Source organism: Antechinus flavipes, chromosome 5 (genome assembly GCF_016432865.1).
Source record: "Antechinus flavipes isolate AdamAnt ecotype Samford, QLD, Australia chromosome 5, AdamAnt_v2, whole genome shotgun sequence".
Taxonomy (NCBI): Eukaryota; Metazoa; Chordata; class Mammalia; order Dasyuromorphia; family Dasyuridae; genus Antechinus; species Antechinus flavipes.
In genome coordinates this window covers 230,712,389-230,732,610 of record NC_067402.1, presented here as the reverse complement: position 1 = coordinate 230,732,610, position 20,222 = coordinate 230,712,389, and the positions used below count along the sequence as shown (strand labels likewise).

The 20,222-nt window shown below is 36.4% G+C and overlaps 1 protein-coding gene across 2 annotated transcripts; it reads right to left on the bottom strand.

The window, feature by feature from the left end:
- Positions 1 to 381: 381 nt before the first annotated feature.
- ASB8 (ankyrin repeat and SOCS box containing 8) lies at positions 382 to 12,125 on the bottom strand. Of its 2 annotated transcripts, none has more exons than XM_051961165.1 (4): positions 11,923 to 12,125; positions 8,971 to 9,129; positions 5,332 to 5,436; positions 382 to 3,693 (listed from the first exon to the last, which is right to left on the bottom strand). In XM_051961165.1, exons 2-4 carry the CDS (start codon positions 9,097 to 9,099, stop codon positions 3,061 to 3,063), a joined length of 867 nt encoding a protein of 288 aa, XP_051817125.1. In that variant the 5' UTR covers positions 9,100 to 9,129; positions 11,923 to 12,125; the 3' UTR covers positions 382 to 3,060. The 2 variants fall into 2 exon arrangements, with proteins under 2 accessions (XP_051817125.1, XP_051817126.1); XM_051961166.1 differs by lacking the exon at positions 11,923 to 12,125 and adding an exon at positions 10,032 to 10,563.
- Between the last annotated feature and the right edge of the window lie 8,097 nt (positions 12,126 to 20,222).

Here is a 20,222-nt window from a genome sequence, read left to right as displayed (position 1 = left end):
CAAAAACAAATCAGAATGTTACGACTATCTTGAGACAACTAAAGCTGAGATTTTACACTTCTCATGTGAGCATTTAAGATCTCATAGCACTAAACATCAAGTATATATTTGCCACAACTTCCACAGAAGTGGGTCATTGTCCATCCATAGCCCCCATTTTCCGCAAAGAGAACTCCAGCCTCAGGTTTTTGTTCCATTTTCCAAGGATGCCTACATTTTTCCCCCTAGTTCTTTTTGTTATATTGAGGAGCTAAAAAGGAAGAGTTTGCCCTCAGTGCACCATCTTTGCCAGAAGCCAAGACTATGGGAAACTAGGTAGTGCAGAGTATAGTGTTGGCCTTGGTGTCTGGAGTAACAAAATTCAAATCCAACCTCAGAAACTGGGCAAGTCAATTAACCTATTTATTCTAGTTTCTCATCTATGACATGAGCTGGAGAAGGAAATATCAAACCACTCCAATATCTGCCAAAAAAAAAAAAAAAACCCCAAAACCTAAATGGAGTCATGGAGAGTCAGATATAACCGAAACAACTCAATGCAATAATAATCAATTTTACTCGAGATAATTTTACTAGTTGAGATCTACAAGATCTCAAGGGAAAGAAAAATAATTTTATAACTACATTCAGAGTACTTGTCCAAACTTAGAAATGTAAAAAGGTTGAATTCAGGCAATTTAGTCCATATGGCCCTCCTCCCCAACTCCAATTTTGGAGACAATAGCAACCAAGTGATAGCAATTGCCCAAAATTACACCTGTAGCAGAGCTATGACTTGAATTTGGGTCCTCTAAATACAATACTCTAAGTACAATGGGAGGTATAGGCTTTTGTGAAAAAAGCAAATTTAAAGAGCAAATAGATACTTCCTACTGCAGACTGCTTTTTTAATCCTCTGGAACTAACAATAAATGAAAATGTATGAAATTGAATTTTTAAACAAAGAAATAAAATGATAATTTTTATAAAGCCTAACAAAAACATAATACTGTAACAATCTGAGTTTGTGACCTTGAAGGCAGGTAATTTTTTATTCATGTTCTTGTATCCCCATCAATAGGTATAATGGCTACTATTTTATGTCTATTGAATAAAACTGCAACAAAGTAAAACAGAAAGGCAGAACTGAAGGGCTCAGAGAAAGCAGGGGAGTTTCCTATCATGTTTTGATGCTAAAAATTTAGTCAGGCATTATTTTTTTTTAATTTTTAATGGAGGAAAAACTATTTTCTCAGAGCCAACATGGATGGAACTAATTATAAATTAAAGAGAAGTAAGAATTTCTCAGCCAATTGTCTCTATGGGCTTATATCTTCTATGAAATAAAGGCTATCCCTTTTCCTATGTGGATATGATTCCCATCTTCCCAACCCCTCTGAAAATGATTTTATTAATTAGGATCAAGCTTACTGACATATGAAATAGGAGAAGAGAGATTTATATTAGGGATCACCAAAATGTATGAGGAGATAGGGGCATATCTTGTAGTTAGTTATACCTATAAGGGAAAAAAAAGAAACACAAAAATAATCCCAGAAAATAACTGGAACAAAGTATTTAGAAACTTCTCTTTGGAACCACTACTTTTCTCATAATCACTTCAATAATACACAAATAACATAAGGGGAAAAAAATCAGATTCACTTTTTTTTGGACCAGATCTGTGATTTCTGGTATCTCCTGATGAGGAAACTACTGCTAAGTGGCAACTGTTCAATATTTTTATATAGACCCTTTAGCTAAATGAGTTACTATGTGATTTTCCCAAGGTTACAAAGTCAGAATATAGGGAAGGATTTGAACCCAGATCTTCCTGAATTCAAAGTCTGCTATTTATTCAATATACCACACTGCCTTTCTCTTCACTTATTTTCAAGTTACTTCAACAGATTCCATTCCTATTTTGCATATGGCTTTGTCCTCCCCTTTTTCTTCCCACCCCCCCTCCACAGAAGTTTTTTGTTTTAGTCAAGTATTCCTCAGATTACAGCTTCTCAGAAGGGTCAATGACAACTTGATTCAAAATTTAGGAAAATGGAAATGAAAAATCCTACTGACCCAAACCACACTTTTCTAGGCAGTTAGTTCTCTATACAGGTTCTCCCTGCTACCAACACATTCCATACACACTTCCTAAAATGACTAAATTATCAATTAATACAAAGCACAACTTAAATAATAGTAAAAAGGAAAATAATTCCAAACATTTAGTATAGTATTCTATACAGAGACTATGAACTTGACCTTGGAGAAAAGCAGCCTAGTTTATACTTTTCCTTTCTAGAATTAAACACTAAAAGGTCTAATGGATAGGGATAATGGCTTTTTGGTGCTATGGAACATCTAACTGGGGAAAATCTGAAAAGAACATGTGAAAAACTAGCATTCTTAGGACTGCAGAGAGAACTATTTTCTGTACACTGGAGAGTATCTGCATTAAGTCTGTTGTACCATTCAGATACACACAGGGAAAAATAAGGGCAGTTTCTTTTGTTTTCCAAGTTCCCTCAAATTACATGGCAATGCTAGTATGTCATTCAGTTAAGTCATTATTAAATGCATTATTGAAGCTGTTATATTTTCTTTCTTAGACTGAGAACAGGGTTATCTGGTCTGTTCTCCTCTTACCCCCCCAGAATATCTCCAATGACCAATTAAAAAACTCCTCAAGGATTAGTAACCAAATGTCTCTGCAGGGAGATCACACACACTATTCAAATACATTTAATTTTCCTAAAGAAATTCAATTGTGTGGCTGGCTCCAGCTATATGTCTCCTAAATGAGAGAGAACATGGGAGACCTTTCCTTTTGGGAAGGTGCAATATCAAAAGCTGAGTAAGCAATACACACACTTTCTGCAAACAAAAAAGCATGGGATTTTTTTTTTGTTTGGCTTAGAGGGGAGGTGGCAAGAGTGTTATTGCTGTGATATTTGCTTCAAATCTATGCACCAAACATGAGCATCTGCATCCCATTTCTCCATGACAGAACAGGAGAGCTAGGTCTGCAGGGCAAACCTCATGTAGAGTTGCTGTGTGATGGCCCAAGCTCTTTCTCCATTATTCTATAAGTAACAGGTATTCCTTCAAAGATGCTGGCAATGGCAGGCCCTTTACTGCATCTGGCAGATACTGAAGTCCCAGGCTATGTCGAACAGCATATCGAGACAATGTTTTTAGGGTTCCTGGGGCAGAGCACAGCATAGTCAGTTTTTCACAAAGTTGCTGGTCTCTGGCTACTTCACCAGGCATAGTGCCATTTTTTCGTAATTCAAAGTGTCCAACAGCTCTGTGGAGGAGCTCAAAGCAAGAATCCTCTTTTTCTGTTCCAAGTCCCCTAACCAACAGAGCCACCAACCGGGAGATAGGTGTCTGGCCCTTTAAGTTGGTGACCCTGACCTCTGCACCATAGTCAAGAAGTATGCTAACACTCTCAAGATTTCCCTTCATGGCTGCCCAGCTAAGTGGTGTGTCATTGTTGTAATCCAAGGCATTGACAGAGGCACCACTCTCTAGGAGGGCTCTTACACACTCAGCGTTATTCTTAAAGGCTGCCCAGTGAAGTGGAGTGTCTCTGTTGCCATCTAGTGCATTGGGGTTTGCACCATATTCCAATAGCACTTCCACACAAGCTTCATCTTTTTCAGCTGCGTAATGGAGAGCCGTCCGATTATAGCCATCTAGAGCATTGACCTATAAAAATAAATAACAAATACATTATCATGGACATAATAAGCAGATCCAAATTGTCAGGCAGATCCAAATTATTCCATCCATATACCATCACTAATAATCTGTTATGCTGCAAAAGGATATCTATAAGCAAAGGGAGATGATAAGTACGTGGCGGGGAAGACAGTTCTGAATATCCATAGGAAGGCAAAAGTTCAGAGAAAAAGGTATTGATTACTTGGCAATATCAATCTTAAGTGAGTACATATTCTTTATCTATATGGTTAATCTGAAGTTCTCTGCATATAAGATTGGAAAGTAGTGTACAAAGGGAGTATTTTTATACTAGCTCCATAAAGCTGTTAGAAACTAGATGATATCTCTTTAATAAGAAGAAATATTCTATTAGGATTCCAAGGAAGAAAGTTTAAAAAGAAGCTGGAGGAAAAAAAAAAGATTTAGTCCTAAGTACTTAATGAACAGGATGATCCAGCTGCTACAAATACAATTAAAGCTGTCAAAGGGAGAAAGTAGAATCATACTTTTAACAGGGGAGGAAAAAAAGCTTTAAAGAACTGAAGCATAGAAACAGCTGTTAAGGAAAAAATTAATTCAGGAACTATAATCTATTCTGAATCATTCAAGGCTGTTGTTGTCTTTCCTCCTTTCTTATATTTTCTTGTATTATTTTTCTTTTTGCACTATTTAGTAATTCTATAAGAGGGGTGAAAAAGAAGATTCAGCTTAAACTCATCTTTCCCTACTAAGCAGTGATGGAAGAGGTTTGGTGAAGAAAAGTTTAAAGAATAGAAATTTTGGATTATCTCTTTTATCTTAATTCTTTTTGCTCTCTACAGTTAAGCACAATCTAGAAAAAAGCTCTAATGTATACAGTATTATTTATCTGGACAAAACCATAAGGATGTTAGTGGCTATATTCTATATTCACATAATCCACAGCTGCCTTAAAACAGCCTGCTATTGGTGCTAAATTTATGCTGGACACAAGAGAAGGAAAACAAGATTGAAACTAATACCCATACCCTGGCATGGATTCTGTCAATATAAAGTTATTATTAAATAAAATAAAATTAAAAAAAAAAAAAAGAAACTAATACCCAAAATAACACAGAAGTGGGGATGACAGCACAGAAGGCAAAATTCTAAGGAAGGGGTTGTCTGAGGGATGTACTTCTTTGTTTTCATTTGATGTAGGGAAGCTGAATCTGACATCAGGTCCAACACCCTGGGCATGATGTAAGAGTGAGGATTGGGGGCTGTCTTCCTTTTTACAGTTCTGGTTCATTCTACAGGCAAAACAAAAAAATTAATAATTAAGGGTATTGAAGGGTAGTACCCAAAAAAACAGGCTGAGGACAAAAAAGGAAAAGACAAATTACTCCTCACTAACACCATCAATACCTCAAGTTAAAGAGGGGTAAGGTGACTAAGGGACACAACAAGGGCTGATAAAAAAAGAGATATTCATGGCTCTAGATATCTGCCACGATGCCTTGCAATAAAAGCAGTTTTAACCAATGACATCACTGACTAAGAGGTTAAAATGGAAGATGGAGAGGAATAGAGAAGAGAATTAATTATTAGAAAACATGATGTTCTTCAATGAAGTGTTAGAGTGGGTTAATAAAAGCAAATTACCTCAGCTCCTTTTTCCAAGAGTAACTCCACACAATCAGCATCTGATACCATGCAGGCACAATGCAGTGGCTTCAGTGTGCCATGGGTACAATTCACATCAGCTCCCTATGGGCAAAAAAAGAACTAACTTTCATCAGTTTTGCTTAAGTAATGATATCCTATCAACTAGGAAGAATTTGCTATTTTAAGGAAAGTTGGAATGGTGATCCCATCATATTCTGAAAAAGCTAGTCAGACTGGCAGGGAAAAGGCTGAAAACTAGCTACCAGGGAAAATGAGTCATGATTTCACCAGATATGACATATACATAAACATAGCAATCTAGTTTCTTTATTTGCAAACTAAAGAAATATAGGTCTATTGCTAGAGTTAATCATATAAAGCACTACTTTACTTCACAGATTACCATCAAGAGCTCAATCTCATTATCGTACCAAGAGTGGTGTTTTTGCTAACTAAACAAAATTTGCTACATTTAAGAAAGCTGGAATATTGAGACATTTTCCTATCCCACTATGATCTTTAGAAGGTAGGGAAACATCACTAGCAGTCCAAAGAAATAGAAAATCCTATATCTACAAGATAATGAAACAAGAGTAGAATCAATATCCAAATTTTGTACACTCACTTCTATTTCAACAGGGAGTACCAATCTGTAGCACAGAAAAATTTAAAAGTATGGCATTCTTTACCAAGACATAATTAACTGCACAATTTACTTTTCACAGCTATGGAATACCAGGCTATTCATAAGGATTCTTAAGTTCCATGTTTTACTATCATGACAATGGTCTGGCTGCACTCTACAGCAGCCAAGAAACTGCATCCAATGGCCCACAGAAATTTATGGTCAGATGCCACAGATTTTCTAAAATCTTAGATTATATATGACCAGCATTAAGTATAATGTCATACTTTTCAAGAGTTAGAATGCTACTCAAAGTAGGAAATGTAGCATTTGAGCAATAAAGTAGTACCTAGTAAAACAAAAAACATTCATATACTTTGACCCAGTTTTTTTTCCCTCCTGAGGCAACTGGAGTTAAGTGACTTGCCTAGGGTCACACAGATTTGTACTCAGGTCCTCCTGACTTCAGGGTTGGTGCTCTATCCACTGTACTACCTAGCTGTCACCTGACCCAGTATTCTTTTTTTTTTTTTTTTTTTTAATAGCTTTTTATTTACAAGATATATGCATGGGTAATTTTTCAGCATCGACAACTGCAAAACCTTTTGTTCCAACTTTTCCCCTTCTTCCCCCCACCCCTTCTCCCAGATGGCAGGTTGACCAATACATGTTAAATATGTTGAAGTATAAGTTAAATACAATATACATATACATGTCCAAACAGTTATTTTGCTGTACAAAAAGAATCGGACTTTGAAATAGTGTACAATTAATCTGTGAAGGAAATCAAAGATGCAGGTGGATAAAAATAGAGGGATTGGGAATTCTATGTAGTGGTTCATAGTCATCTCCAAGAGTTCTTTCACTGGGTGTAGCTGGTTCAGTTCATTACTACTCTATTGGAACTGATTTGGTTCATCTCATTGTTGAAGAAGGCCACGTCCATCAGAATTGATCATCATATAGTATTGTTGTTGAAGTGATCTCCTCATCCTGCTCATTTCATTAGCATCAGTTGATGTAAGTCTCTCCAGGCCTTTCTGAAATCATCCTGCTGGTCATTTCTTACAGAACAATAATATTCCATAATATTCATATACCACAATTTATTCAGCCATTCTCCAATTGATGGGCATCTACTCAGTTTCTAGTTTCTGGCCACTACAAAGAGACCTGCCACAAACATTCTTGCACATACAGGTTCCTTTCCCTTTTTAAAAATCTCTTTGGGATATAAGTGGAGTAGTAACATTGCTGGGTCAAAGGATATGCACAGTTTGATAGCTTTTTGAGCATAATTCCAGATTGCTCTCCAGAATGGCTGGATATATTCACAATTCCACCAACAATGTATCTGTGTCCCAGTTTTCCCACATCCCCTCCAACATTCCACATTATTTTTCCCTGTCATTCTAGCCAATCTGACAAGTGTGTAGTAGTATCTCAGAGTTGTCTTAATTTGCATTTCTCTGATTAATAATGAATTGAAGCATCTTTTCATATGGCTAGAAATAGTTGCAATTTCTTCGTCTGAGAATTGTCTGTTCATATCAATTGGAGAATGGTTTGATTTCTTATAAATTGGAGTCAATTATCTATATATTTTGGAAATGAGGCCTTTATCAGAACCTTTGACTATAAAAATGTTTTCCCAGTTTATTGCTTCCCTTCTAATTTTCTCTGTATTAGTTTTTTTTGTACAAAAGCTTTTCAATTTGATATAATCAAAAATTTCTATTTTGTGATCAATAATAATGATCTCTAGTTCTTCTTTGGTCATAAATTCCTTCCTCTTCCACAGGTCTGAGAGGTAAACTATCCTATGTTCTTCTAATTTATTTATAATCTCATTCTTTATGCCTAGGTCATAAACCCATTTTGACCTTATCTTGCTATACGGTGTTAAGTGTGCTGACCCAGAATTCTTAAGAATATACTCTTAAAGTGTCATAAAGAAAAAAAAGAATTGAATAAGGATTTTCATAGCCATATTTACAAAAATACAAAAAAATGACAACCTTAATGCCTAACAATAGAGGAATGATTCAATAAATGGTAGCACATTTATGGAAGTAATATACTATAACGCACAAATGAAGAATATAAAGAAATGTGGAAGGCCCAAATGAAGTAATGCAAAACAATTTTTTAAAAAACCCAACTAAAAATACAGCATACACAATATTAAATCCTTATAAATGGAAAATGACTTGGAGCAACTGAAAAGGTATAATAAAAGCTCACATGCTAAAATTAAACTAAAAAAGTTCCCATAACACAGGATTTTGATCCATTTGTTTAGGTTTTTTGGTTGTCATTATTCAGTCACATCCAATTCTACATGATCCCGGGGACACTGTCCATGGGGTTTTTTCTTGGCAAAGAAACTAGAGTATTTTGCTATTTCCTTCTCCAGTGTGTCTCCACTTTACAGAGGAGGAACTGAAGCAAAGAGAAGTTACTTGACTTGTTCAAGGCCACACAAATTAGTGTCTGAGGTTGGATTTTAATTCAAATCTTCAAGACTCCAGGTTTTATGATTTTATCTATTGCACTACCTAGTTGTCCTCTCCCCAAGTTGGCTTTACTAATGCTCAATATTAAATATTTAATAAAATACTTAATTTTAAAAGTTGGTGCAGCAGGCAATAAATTACTTAGGGGAAGAGAAATATCCCAGACATGGAAAAACCAGTGCATCAAATGGAGAACCATTTATAAAGCCTTTTTAGCTCCCTTCTTCATATCCTAACTAGGCCTTTTAACCATGGACCATGTAGAACTCAACACATTTCATGACAAAAAAGGTACTACAGAAAAACAAAGAGGAGAAGGGAAGAAAAATTGAACCAAAGAACAAATAAAAATCAACAGGTTATCATCTCCGGTGAGGTAATGGCAATTCTATTCTGTGTAGAGTTGATGGTTCAGGATTGGAACAAAGCATGGTCCCTCAGGAACTGTTCCACTTTATTCCTCAGTGGTTTCTACAGAAATAATTGTAAACTTACCCCTCTGATCAGATCCTCTACGTTATCATGGGGAAAGGAACGTATGGCAGCAATTGTTCGAATTAAGCGCTCTGAGAGTGAGTATTTGCTCTGAATACTCTGCATAATATACCACATACTGGAACTCATCAAGGGCTCAGGATATTCACATGCTCCAAACTGCATAAAACAAAGAGACTTTTAAAACCTTTAAGCATTTCAGTTTTTATATCTAATAACTCCTTGAAACATTCACATCATTTAAAATGCCATGTATCTCAGCAATTCTCATAAATCTTAATAGTTAATATATTTTTTTCAACCATAGTGAAACAACCAATTAGAAGTCACTGAGCAGGGAAACGTAGACCTAGGTGTCCTGATTTATAGTCCATTCTCCCATACAGTGCCCAGAGTTTTTTAAATGAAGACACTTGGGCAATCTACTGATTTACATATAGGTAGATATGCAGACTCAATTTATGAGGGCCTGAGTTTGTCATTATATCCTAGCTACTGAAGGAGGATGTGACAAGACCGTCGTAAGAAAAATCCAGTGTTTTTTTTTTTAATACTATATTGTAAGGGTTAGAGTACATATGGGGCTTTTTAGGGAGGGTGATATTTAAACACGTAGAGAACTCCTGGTATGCAATTCCTTCCACCAGTGAAGATCAGCAATAGATCTGCTAACATAAGATCTCAGAGTTGAAGCCCTGAAGCTAAGAAATTTGCCTGAATCTAGAATTAAAGGAAGGAAGTGAATTCAGATGTTTTTTATTCCAAAGCCAGCCCTCTGGTTTATACCATGCTTTCTTTTATATTACTATAACTAAACTATATTCCATGGAACTCTGGGTTTCAAAGGACATGAATAGCTTCCATGGGAAAATTACAATACTATCACTAACACAATGAATATTAATCTACAAATATTAAAAGGCTTATGAAAAATATTTGGTGGGACTAAAAATAAAACTAATGTTCTCTATTTTGTTCCTCAATTTCTTCAACTTCCTTTTAAACTGGGGATAGTCTACACCAGATTAACTGATCCTTTCCTTCCCCTTCTCTCTTCTCACCTCTAACAATTGGGGGTTTGGTCAAGTTTCAATGTATTCCATTGCCTTGTCAGTTGGGACTTTTTTTTTTTTTTTTTTGATCATACTGTAACAAAAAGAAGGAAAACAAAGACATAGATGCTTGGGTCATTTCTTTAAAGGAGTGGAGGCAAACAGATAATTAAATCAATATGCCCAGAATCTTTGAGATATCTTCATTTAAGGAAAAATGTGATGCCATAATTCTTGGGTCATGAAAACTAAGGAAAACTGCAAAATATGTTCACATTCCACTATATCAAGAGTCTGATTTACAAAAAGATTCAAGATTGAACATTTTCATAAAAACAATTACTGAAAATTTGGAAAAGAATTCTAAAGCTGGGTCCTTAGAAGGGTCTAACTTCTAGATGCTGGAAAATATAGGAGTAAATAAAATGTTACTGGTCCAGATCAATAATAATTATTATTTATATAGCACTTTAAAGTTTACAAAATGCTCATTTGATTCTTATAAATGGAAGGCAGGTGCTATTGTTATTTTGTACTGATGAAGAAACTGAGGCAGACTTGCCACTATGTCATCTAGCTGCCATCTGCAATAATTTAGAAGTGTAGTTTACTATTATTGAGACTAAAAGTTTGAAATAAGTAGCATATTTGAGATTTTTATGCTTATGATACATGAATATGTATCGTTTATAACACACATGATGCTATAAATAATCACCTATTTATTCATTCTCAATATTATAATTTGTATATATGGTGGCTGAAATTAATTTTAAAATATTATACCATGCAAACATTTCACTAATGAGTCAAGATATCCTTTCCCATTTTTTAAAAAAAGAAAAATAAACTTATTCTACATTATAAGCTTTTGCTTACTATGCATGTTGTTTGAGGGTTATTTCTAGTTTTAGATACTTTCTCAACTTGTTTTAAAATATTTCAAAAGGTGATTTTTAAAAAAATTCTTATCCATTAAATTATGCACATGAAACATAAAAAAGTGGCCTCAGCATTACACTGAGGTAGCAGCAAGCAGAGCTCTGAAAATGGGAGGCTAAGCTCGTCCAAACTTTGTCTCTGCCTAACCCTATCTGCTATCATGCAGGGTTGAAGACTTTACTAGTAGGACCCAAGGATAAGCTTTGGAGTCCGTGTAGTTCGGCAGTTTTTAATTCCACTCTGCGGCCCTCAAACAAATTCTTTTCCCTTTCTAGGGCTGATTGCCTCCCTATCTTCCTTTGGCCGGAGATCGTGAGGATCAACTTCTAAACTGGAAGCAATGTTTACAAAACTAATATTGGAGCCTCTTTAGTGTCCAAGCACAGATTCCAAAAGTTTTCCAAGTTTAGGGTCACAGTCACTCTAACCGTTGGAGCTAGGAGAAGGGACAAGAAGATGGAGAGCAGAGGGGGAGCCCTTGCGGAAATGTAGTCGGCTCCCAACCCTCGGCGGGCCCGCAGGAGGCCCAGAGGGTAGGGACTCTGCCCGAGCACCGCGGGCTCCCGGGCTGCCTAGGGCACGACACCGGCGACCCCGAGAAGACGAGCGGAGTCTAGGAGCCGCCGCGGGACTCCGCTCGGAAAGGTCTGTTGCTAGGAGCGGGGCGGAACGGAGATTTCCGCGGGGCGCTAGGTCCAGCTGCTCCAGGCCTAGGCCCGCACCACTGCCTCCCAGGGGAGGATGGACACCCGCCATCGCAAGGGGAGGATGGGCACCCGCTATCGCAGTCTGGGTACAGGGTTTCCTCTGCCTCCTACCCTTCCAACAGCATCTTGCCCGAAAGAAGAGATCAAAGGGAGAGCCGGCGGCTCCGTGGGAGGGGAAGGGGAGCGGCGGCAATTAGGAGCTAGGTCTCTAGAGGGACAGGGCGGTGACGGAACTAGTAATTAGGCCTTACCGAACCACCAAGTCGAAGTAGGTACAGAAAGCCGCTATCAAGGGGTGACCCGGAAGCAGAAATTGTCAGGTGCGGGTCGTTTGCCTTCGGACTACCAGAGGACAAAAGGGAGGCAACGGGCCTGCGCACATGCCTGTCACCGAGCGGCGGAAGGCGCCTGCGCACACTTTGAAGGCCCGGTTCTTCCCCTGATGGGACCTCTTTCCAGCCTCCCTATTCTCGCAATTAATGGCTGGCTCTGGCCTTGCTAGAGGCGTGGTTCTAGAACCCCCAGGGAGGAGGGGCGGGGAGTGGAAAAAAGAAGACCTCCCTTCACGCATTTCCCCCGTTTTTTTTGTTTTTGTTTTGTTTTGTTTTGTTTTTGTTTGTTTGTTTGTTTGTTTGTTTGTTTTTTTGCCGGCTTAGTCATTGTAAGCAAGTTAATCCTCATTATCCTTTGGTAAAATGGGTGGCAATTTAATTCTTGCCTTGCCTATCTCGCCATTGTGCAGAGAGAGCATTTTTGGGGTAAATTGCAACATTTGAAGTGAAGAAGAAATTTTTAAAAGGATATTTTGAATTGGATTTATTAATCTCTGAGCCTTTGATGTTTCAGGATGTGGGTTGCTTATATTACTGAAATACTCCTTAGATATCACGAAGTACCTAGTCATGTACAGTTTCACTGTTAATTCTGCCTTCTGAAAAGAAGCAAAAACAAATTTAATCCCTCCTTCACATAACAAACATCAAATAGATAGACAACTATCATATCCCCTCTTAGTATTTTCTACTCTGCCCTGCCTTTAATTATATGGCATGACTGAATCTCTTTGACATCTTAGTCTCATCTTTTGACAATAGTTCCTACTTGTCAAAATCTTTAATAATTTTTCCTTCTAATTCTAGTTGCCAGATTTATATTCTTAAAGCATATTGACTATGTCAATTCTCTACTCCAGATATTTCAATGGCTTCTTGCTCTAGCAATAAAATGCAAATTCCTCAGCTTTAAACACCTTCACATTCTATCTCCAAGCTTCAAGTTGGTAGGTTTTACATTCTTCTGGTTCATGGGTTTAGCATTTGAATAAAACTTGCCTCTATTCTGATCCTATATGGGACATTCCATTTCCCATCTCTTTGCCTTTGCATGGGCCTAAAATGTTTTTCCCTTTCCCCAATGCCTTTTGGAATCCCTACCTCTCTTCAAGACTCATATCAAGTCCCAGATCCTATAGCAGACTTTGGGACATTCTGATAGAGGAACAACCTGCGGGTTGACATCAATATATTAATCATTAGTCTTTGGCTTTGTTCACTCAATTCTGAATTCCTCTACTCTATTATTCATATTTGCTACTTCCCACACAAGGAGGGCAAATATAAATTGGTAATATGTTGAGTCAAACAAACAACTTCACAGATAAGTCAAGTTTCTTAAACCTTGATTGGAAGCTAATCTTTCAGCCCAGATCTCCATTCCTGAAACCAGATTCTGATTTCTGTTTTAATTCCTTGGATTAGGACATTCAGTTCTTGTTTTGTTTTCTTTTCACTTGTTTCCCAGTCCAAGGTTTTAGTAATTTCATTCATCAAGTATATGTTGGCCCATCCCTGGACAGATGATAATCTTTCAGATGTTATATGTAATATCTTGTAAACCCTTAGCTCTTACTTCCTGCATAATTTATTTCAAATATATAATGTGCTACATTTTGTTTGTTTTATTTCTTGAATTTTGCAAACTTCAAAGCAAAATTTCCAGTTTGTTTCTGGAAGGCAGCATGATATAGAGGAAAGAATGTTGAATTTGCATTCAGAGAATCTGCATTCAAATCCTAACTCTTCCACTGTGTGAGCTTTGGCAAATTATGCAACTTCTTGAGACTCCAGTTTCATCATTTGTAAAATGAGTGAGTTGTAGTAAGTCCCTTCTAACTCTGTAGCAATTCTCTTTCAATTGCTTTAGTCCCTAGTATAATACCTAGTGAACAATGAATTCCCACTGCTTGACCATTCCATTAATAATACCCATTTCAAGATGAAAAGTCAGGAAATATTGTTATGAGGCAGAACTTGAAACAAGGTGATAACTCAAGGGAGATGTTAGAATCCTAGTGTTAACTCAATGGAATAGATACAATGCTTATTGGTTCACACATTAGAGCAAATCTTTACAAAGTGATAAGTCAGTTGCCTAATTTAGCATGGTACTTAGCAAATTCTCTAACTCACTAATGTATTTAAGTACTCATAGGAGTTCACAAGTATGGGAGATTCATTCACAAAGTTAACTTTGTAATTTTGTGAATTCAAACCTCCCTTAATTCCTCCCTCAGAGGAAGAGTCAACCTTTAAGAGATCACATATAAGGAACTGACAGTGGCTCAGTCAGAAGTTCAGTTGAAAAGATTGAGAGCAGAGCACTCTGGGAGAAAGCCCACAAGTCCACTCTCAGAGGTGGAGTCAGATTCATTCCATTTTCCACCTTTGTGCTGGCTGGAGGCTGAAGGACAAACCTTTGGATTTGGAGACATTTGAAGGGAGCTCTTGGAACCAAGCAGAGAGATAGGCCACCAAGAAAACTAACCGGGCTATTTTGGAGGAAGCAATAAAAGATCTGAACTTTTAACACCTTGCTGCATCTGGAGTGATTATTACTCTGAACCAAAACTAAGGCTGCCTCCAGAAAACCTCCCCAAGAACCCTGCTCCCAGAGAGAACCATTATATTATATTAAAGAAGAAGAACACCACAAAATATAAAGATTTTGTTTTTTATTTTTTTTTTATTTTTATTTTTTTATTTTTTTAATTTTTTATTTAATAATTACATTATATTGACACTCATTTCTGTTCCGATTTTTTTTTCCCCTCCCTCCCTCCACCCCCTCCCCTAGATGGCAAGCAGTCCTTTATATGTTGGATATGTTGCAGTATATCCTAGATACAATATATGTTTGCAGAACCGAACAGTTCTCTTGTTGCATAGGGAGAATTGGATTCAGAAGGTATAAATAATCCGGGAAGAAAAACAAAAATGCAGATAGTTCACATTCGTTTCCCAGTGTTCTTTCTTTGGGTGTAGCTGCTTTTGTCCGTCATTTATCAATTGAAACTCAGGTCTCTTTGTCAAAGAAATCCACTTCCATCAAAATATGTCCTCATACAATATCGTTGTCGAAGTGTATAATGATCTCCTGGTTCTGCTCATTTCACTTAGCATCAGTTCATGTAGGTCTCTCCAAGCCTCTCTGTATTCATCCTGCTGGTCATTTCTTACAGAACAATAATATTCCATAACATTCATATACCACAATTTACCCAGCCATTCTCCAATTGATGGGCATCCATTCATTTTCCAGTTTCTAGCCACTACAAACAGGGCTGCTACAAACATTTTGGCACATACAGGTCCCTTTCCCTTCTTTAGTATTTCTTTGGGATATAAGCCCAATAGAAACACTGCTGGATCAAAGGATATGCACATTTTGATAATTTTTTGGGCATAATTCCAGATTGCTCTCCAGAATGGTTGGATTCGTTCACAACTCCACCAACAATGCATTAGTGTCCCAGTTTTCCCGCATCCCCTCCAACATTCATCATTATTTTTTCCTGTCATCTTAGCCAATCTGACAGGTGTGTAGTGGTATCTCAGAGTTGTCTTAATTTGCATTTCTCTGATCAATAATGATTTGGAACACTCTTTCATATGAGTGGTAATAGTTTCAATCTCATCCTCTGAAAATTGTCTGTTCATATCCTTTGACCATTTATCAATTGGAGAATGGCTTGATTTCTTATAAATTTGAGTCAGTTCTCTATATATTTTGGAAATGAGGCCTTTATCAGAACCTTTAACTGTGAAAATGTTTTCCCAGTTTGTTGCTTCCCTTCTAAAGATTTTGTTTTTTATATGGTGGATAGTTATCCTGCTTATCTTTTCTATGTAAACATTTTGTAAACCTTAAGACATTATATAAATTATATAAATATTGTCATAGTTAAAGAACAAATACTTCTTTAGTTTCTATGACATATAAATCTGTATTTCAAGTTTCCAACTAGCTAATATTTGAACAATTTGGTAGTTCTTTTACATTAGTAACTATTTGTTCCTTAGTGGTGTGCTATTATAGTTGATTTTTTTTAGTGTTTGAATAATCCTATCTGTAATTTTTTTCTCCTTCATTGTGGAAGTTTGCTTAATTGATGTGTCCTTGGATTTGAAAGAAGATAGTGCTGCTAGAGTTCTACCTTCCCTTCTCACAGTACTCCTTACTGCTAGACATAACTCTCTTCAACATACTCAGAATATATTAGCTGAGTTTATGTCTAATATAAAATGCAAAATAGAAGAGTCAAAAGACTCCTTTCATTTTCTATAATAAAAAACTTTCACTTCTATAATAATAATTTCCTTTTACCTTTCTGCAGCATTTTACAACTTGTGGTACAAAATGCTTTCACACCTATCATTTAATTAGATCTTCCCAGCTTGAGATAGGTAACAAAGAGGAGAATTTAAGCCACAGAATAGTGGCTGACACATAAATGATTGTATCAGTCAAGAACTCTGGACAACCAGAGAGGGTACTTAAACACTTCTACTTTTTAAAATGCAATTTGCTAATATAGATTGTTTCTAGCATAAGTTAGAAACACAATTTTCATAGCTGCCCATTAATACAATTGCTTGGTAAATTTGACTTACCAATAAGATGACTTTGGAACAGTATGAGTGATTTCCTACAGTTAGTCATAAATCCCCCTTTTGTGTTTTTCTGAAATCTTCTTCATTATTTCCTAGTTCTTCAAACCTGAATTTCTAGAGATTAACATTCTCAAATTGTTTTTTACTAATATTGATCTGCCTGGATGTTCCTAGGGAGGCAGCATCATGAAATGGAATGGTAGCTATATTTAGAATCAAGGGATTTGGGTTTAGCTGCTTCCTTTCTTAAGTGATCTGGAACAACGTAAACTCTCTGAGCTGTATACTGAATATTCATCTATTAAAATGAAGATATTGGATTATATTAGCTCTATGGTTTCTTGCAGCTATAAATTTGTGATTCTCTGAAATCTTGCCATCCAGCAGGTCTATCTCTAGTTATTTTTTATTATATCTTTTTATTTATAAAACATATGTATTCATGGGTAATCTTTTCAACATTGACCCTTGTAAAAACCTTCTGTTCTAAATTTTCCTCTCCTTCCCCCCACTCTCTCCCCTAGATGTTATGTAGTCCAATACATGTTAAATATGTTGAATAATATGTTAAATCCAATATATGTATATATATTTAGACAGTTATCTTGCTTACAAGAAAAATCAGATCTAGAAAGAAAAAAAAAACCTGAGAAGGAAAACAAAAATGCAAGCAAACAATAATAGAAAGAATGAAAATGCTATGTTGTGGTCCACACTCAGTTCCCGTAGTCCTCTCTCTGGATGTAGATGGCTCTCTTCATTATTGGACAAATGGAACAAGTTTGAATCAACTCATTGTTGAAGAGAGCCATGTCCATCAGAATTGATCATCATATAGTCTTCTTGTTGCCATGTGTAATGATCTTCTGGTTCTGTTCATTTCACTTAGCATCAGTTCATATAAACCTCTCTAGGCCTCTTTGGAATCATCCTGTTGGTCATTTCTTACAGAACAATAACATTCCATAACATTCATATACCATAATTTATTCAGCCATTCTCCAATTGAAGGGCATCCATTCAGTTTCCAGTTTCTTGCCACTACAAAAAGGGCTGCCACAAACATTTTTGCACATGTGGGTCCCTTTCCCTTCTTTAAGATCTCTTTGGGATATAAGCCCAGTGGAAACACTGTTCGGGATATACCCAGTTTGATAACTTTTTGAGCATAGTTTCAAATTGCTCTCTAAAATGGTTGGATTCATTCACAGTTCTACCAACAATAAATCAGTGTCCCAGTTTTGCCACATCCCCTCCAACATTCATCATTATCTGTCATTTTAGCTAATCTGACAGGTGTGTTATCTCTAGTTATTTAGGAAAAGTATAAATTACAGTGTAATTGTAAGTAATCGCCCTCCCCAGTGAAAAAATCCCTACTTTAAACCATCTCAAAGGGATGGTTTTAACATGCAAAACATATAGACTTTAATTAAAAGTATGTATAACTTAATTAAACCACCACCACATTCTAGAAATTCTAGAATGAAAAGCAAAACAAACAAAGCAAGTAGTATTTTGCTCTAAGTTGCAACAAAACATACCAAAACTTTCTCCTAAATTCTAGAGCATAATTAACATTATTCTGGAGACAAAAGACTCAAGATTCAGGGTAAAGTTGGAAGTTTCGTGTTACATTGCCCTCTTTTGTATTGGATCCCATAACTGGAGGTGCCAAGATATGGCACAAGATGTCTATTTTCATTGGAATTCTGTTCAAAACATAAGATTCATACACATATATTGACAAACAATAATTCATCATTCTTCTTACACTCTTTCATGAAATTTATGCTTGAAATATCAAAATATAAAGTATTTTGAAAGATAGCTGAACAGCCATTTCACTCTTGTTTGGGCTCTGCATTGTCTATATCTTTTTTTTTTTTTCAAATGACAGTATATCTCGGGCTTATTCTCCTGAGAGTTATCTCCTCAGAAGGGAGTATGTAGCATTTCTGCAGAAAACTTCTGCTTCTAGTAACCCCTAACTGAGGAAGGTAGACTTTCTCAACATAACCCTTCCTGAAAAGTCTTATCAAGATCTATATTCAGTTATCTGTGTTGGGGGAGATGTAGGGATGAGGGGTGGAGGAGAAACACAGAAGAGACAACCAAGAACCAACAGGTGCATATTGCTGTATCTGGGAGATGGGGCAGAAAGGAAGCCCTTTTTTTCTTTTATGAAGTCCAATAGAGTCTCATGATGTCCCCTTTATGTTTAGTGGATAGGAACAAAGAAAGCACTAAAGGACAAAGAGGCACTCCTTTTTTATTTCTACTCAGTTGTACACTCTTCTTGCCTCAGCAGCCAATTCTTTCTAACACAGCCTGTCATGGGGGCAGCACCAAAGATTGTTTTATCATCCTAAAGACAAGTCTTTCAGTGCTGAGATCCCTATTCTTAAAAGTATCCAGGAAGGGTTCAGATCTGGCATATGCTCTAATCCAGTGTTTCCCAAAGTGTGGTACATGTGCCCCCAGGGGTACGGGAAGAGTTTGGTGGGGGTATTTGGTGGGGGTATGTGCTGCACCGTGCTTAGCTGCACCTAATTCTATGTTCTCGTGAGTCAAATCAAGCCAATCTTGTGAGACATGAGATGGTCTGGTGTGACATGGCGTGAATATACTGCACTTCATTACAAAGACAACTTACTTTGTTAATAGTGGCTTCTCCAGGCACCTGTGTATTTTTAGCTTTTGTGCGATTTTTCTTATAGGAAAGGTCTGTTATGTGCTTTAGCAAGTCCCACTGATTTTGATTATTTTTATATAGAAGGATGAAATTGTTTGTGCTGAGATAACAGATAGTCATAATTTGGTTCCCTGGTTGTTAATTTTAATCTGAGAAGTAGCTCCACGTCCAATAGTCTGTTCCTTTTTTTCAACTTAATGACTACAAATGCTGAAAAAGCAGCTTCACATAAATATGAAGTTGGAAAAGGCAAGATGTATTTCAGAACTTTTTCTGTTAAAATAGTATACACATGTTGCATTTGTAATTAGAATGATGTTAAAGTACATTCCTTATTTTTATTTTTCAAGAATCTGTCTGAAGCCAATTCCAACAATTGTTCTTCTTCCACATGCAACAAGCCTTCTGGCATGGATTTATATTTTATTATGAATAATTTTATTTTTCATTTATTATTATTTTATGTATGTACCAAAAAAATAAAAAATAAATATATTTTGATTGTTATTAAAATACATCCATTTTTTTGATGAGGGGGTACTCAGTGTTATGAAAATTATAGAAGGGATATACATATGTCAAAAGTTTGAGAAATACTGCTCTAATCCAACCGCTGCTACATTGTTCTTAGGTGTCTGGCTTTATTTTTTTCTGTTGTGTTTTTGAAACATTCATAGTAGAAAGAGAAGAGGTTTCTATCTGTATATAAGAAATCTGAATAATAATTCATAAAACAAAATTATTTTTTAAAAGATATCTATTTCTTTTCAGAGACTTAGTATCTTTAAGTCTCTGAATGTCATGTAAATGATGTAACTGAGGGAGCATTAGACTAGGAATCAAAAGCTTCAGTTTTTATATCTGACACATAAATTAACCTTTCTGGGTCCCAATTTCCTTTTCTATA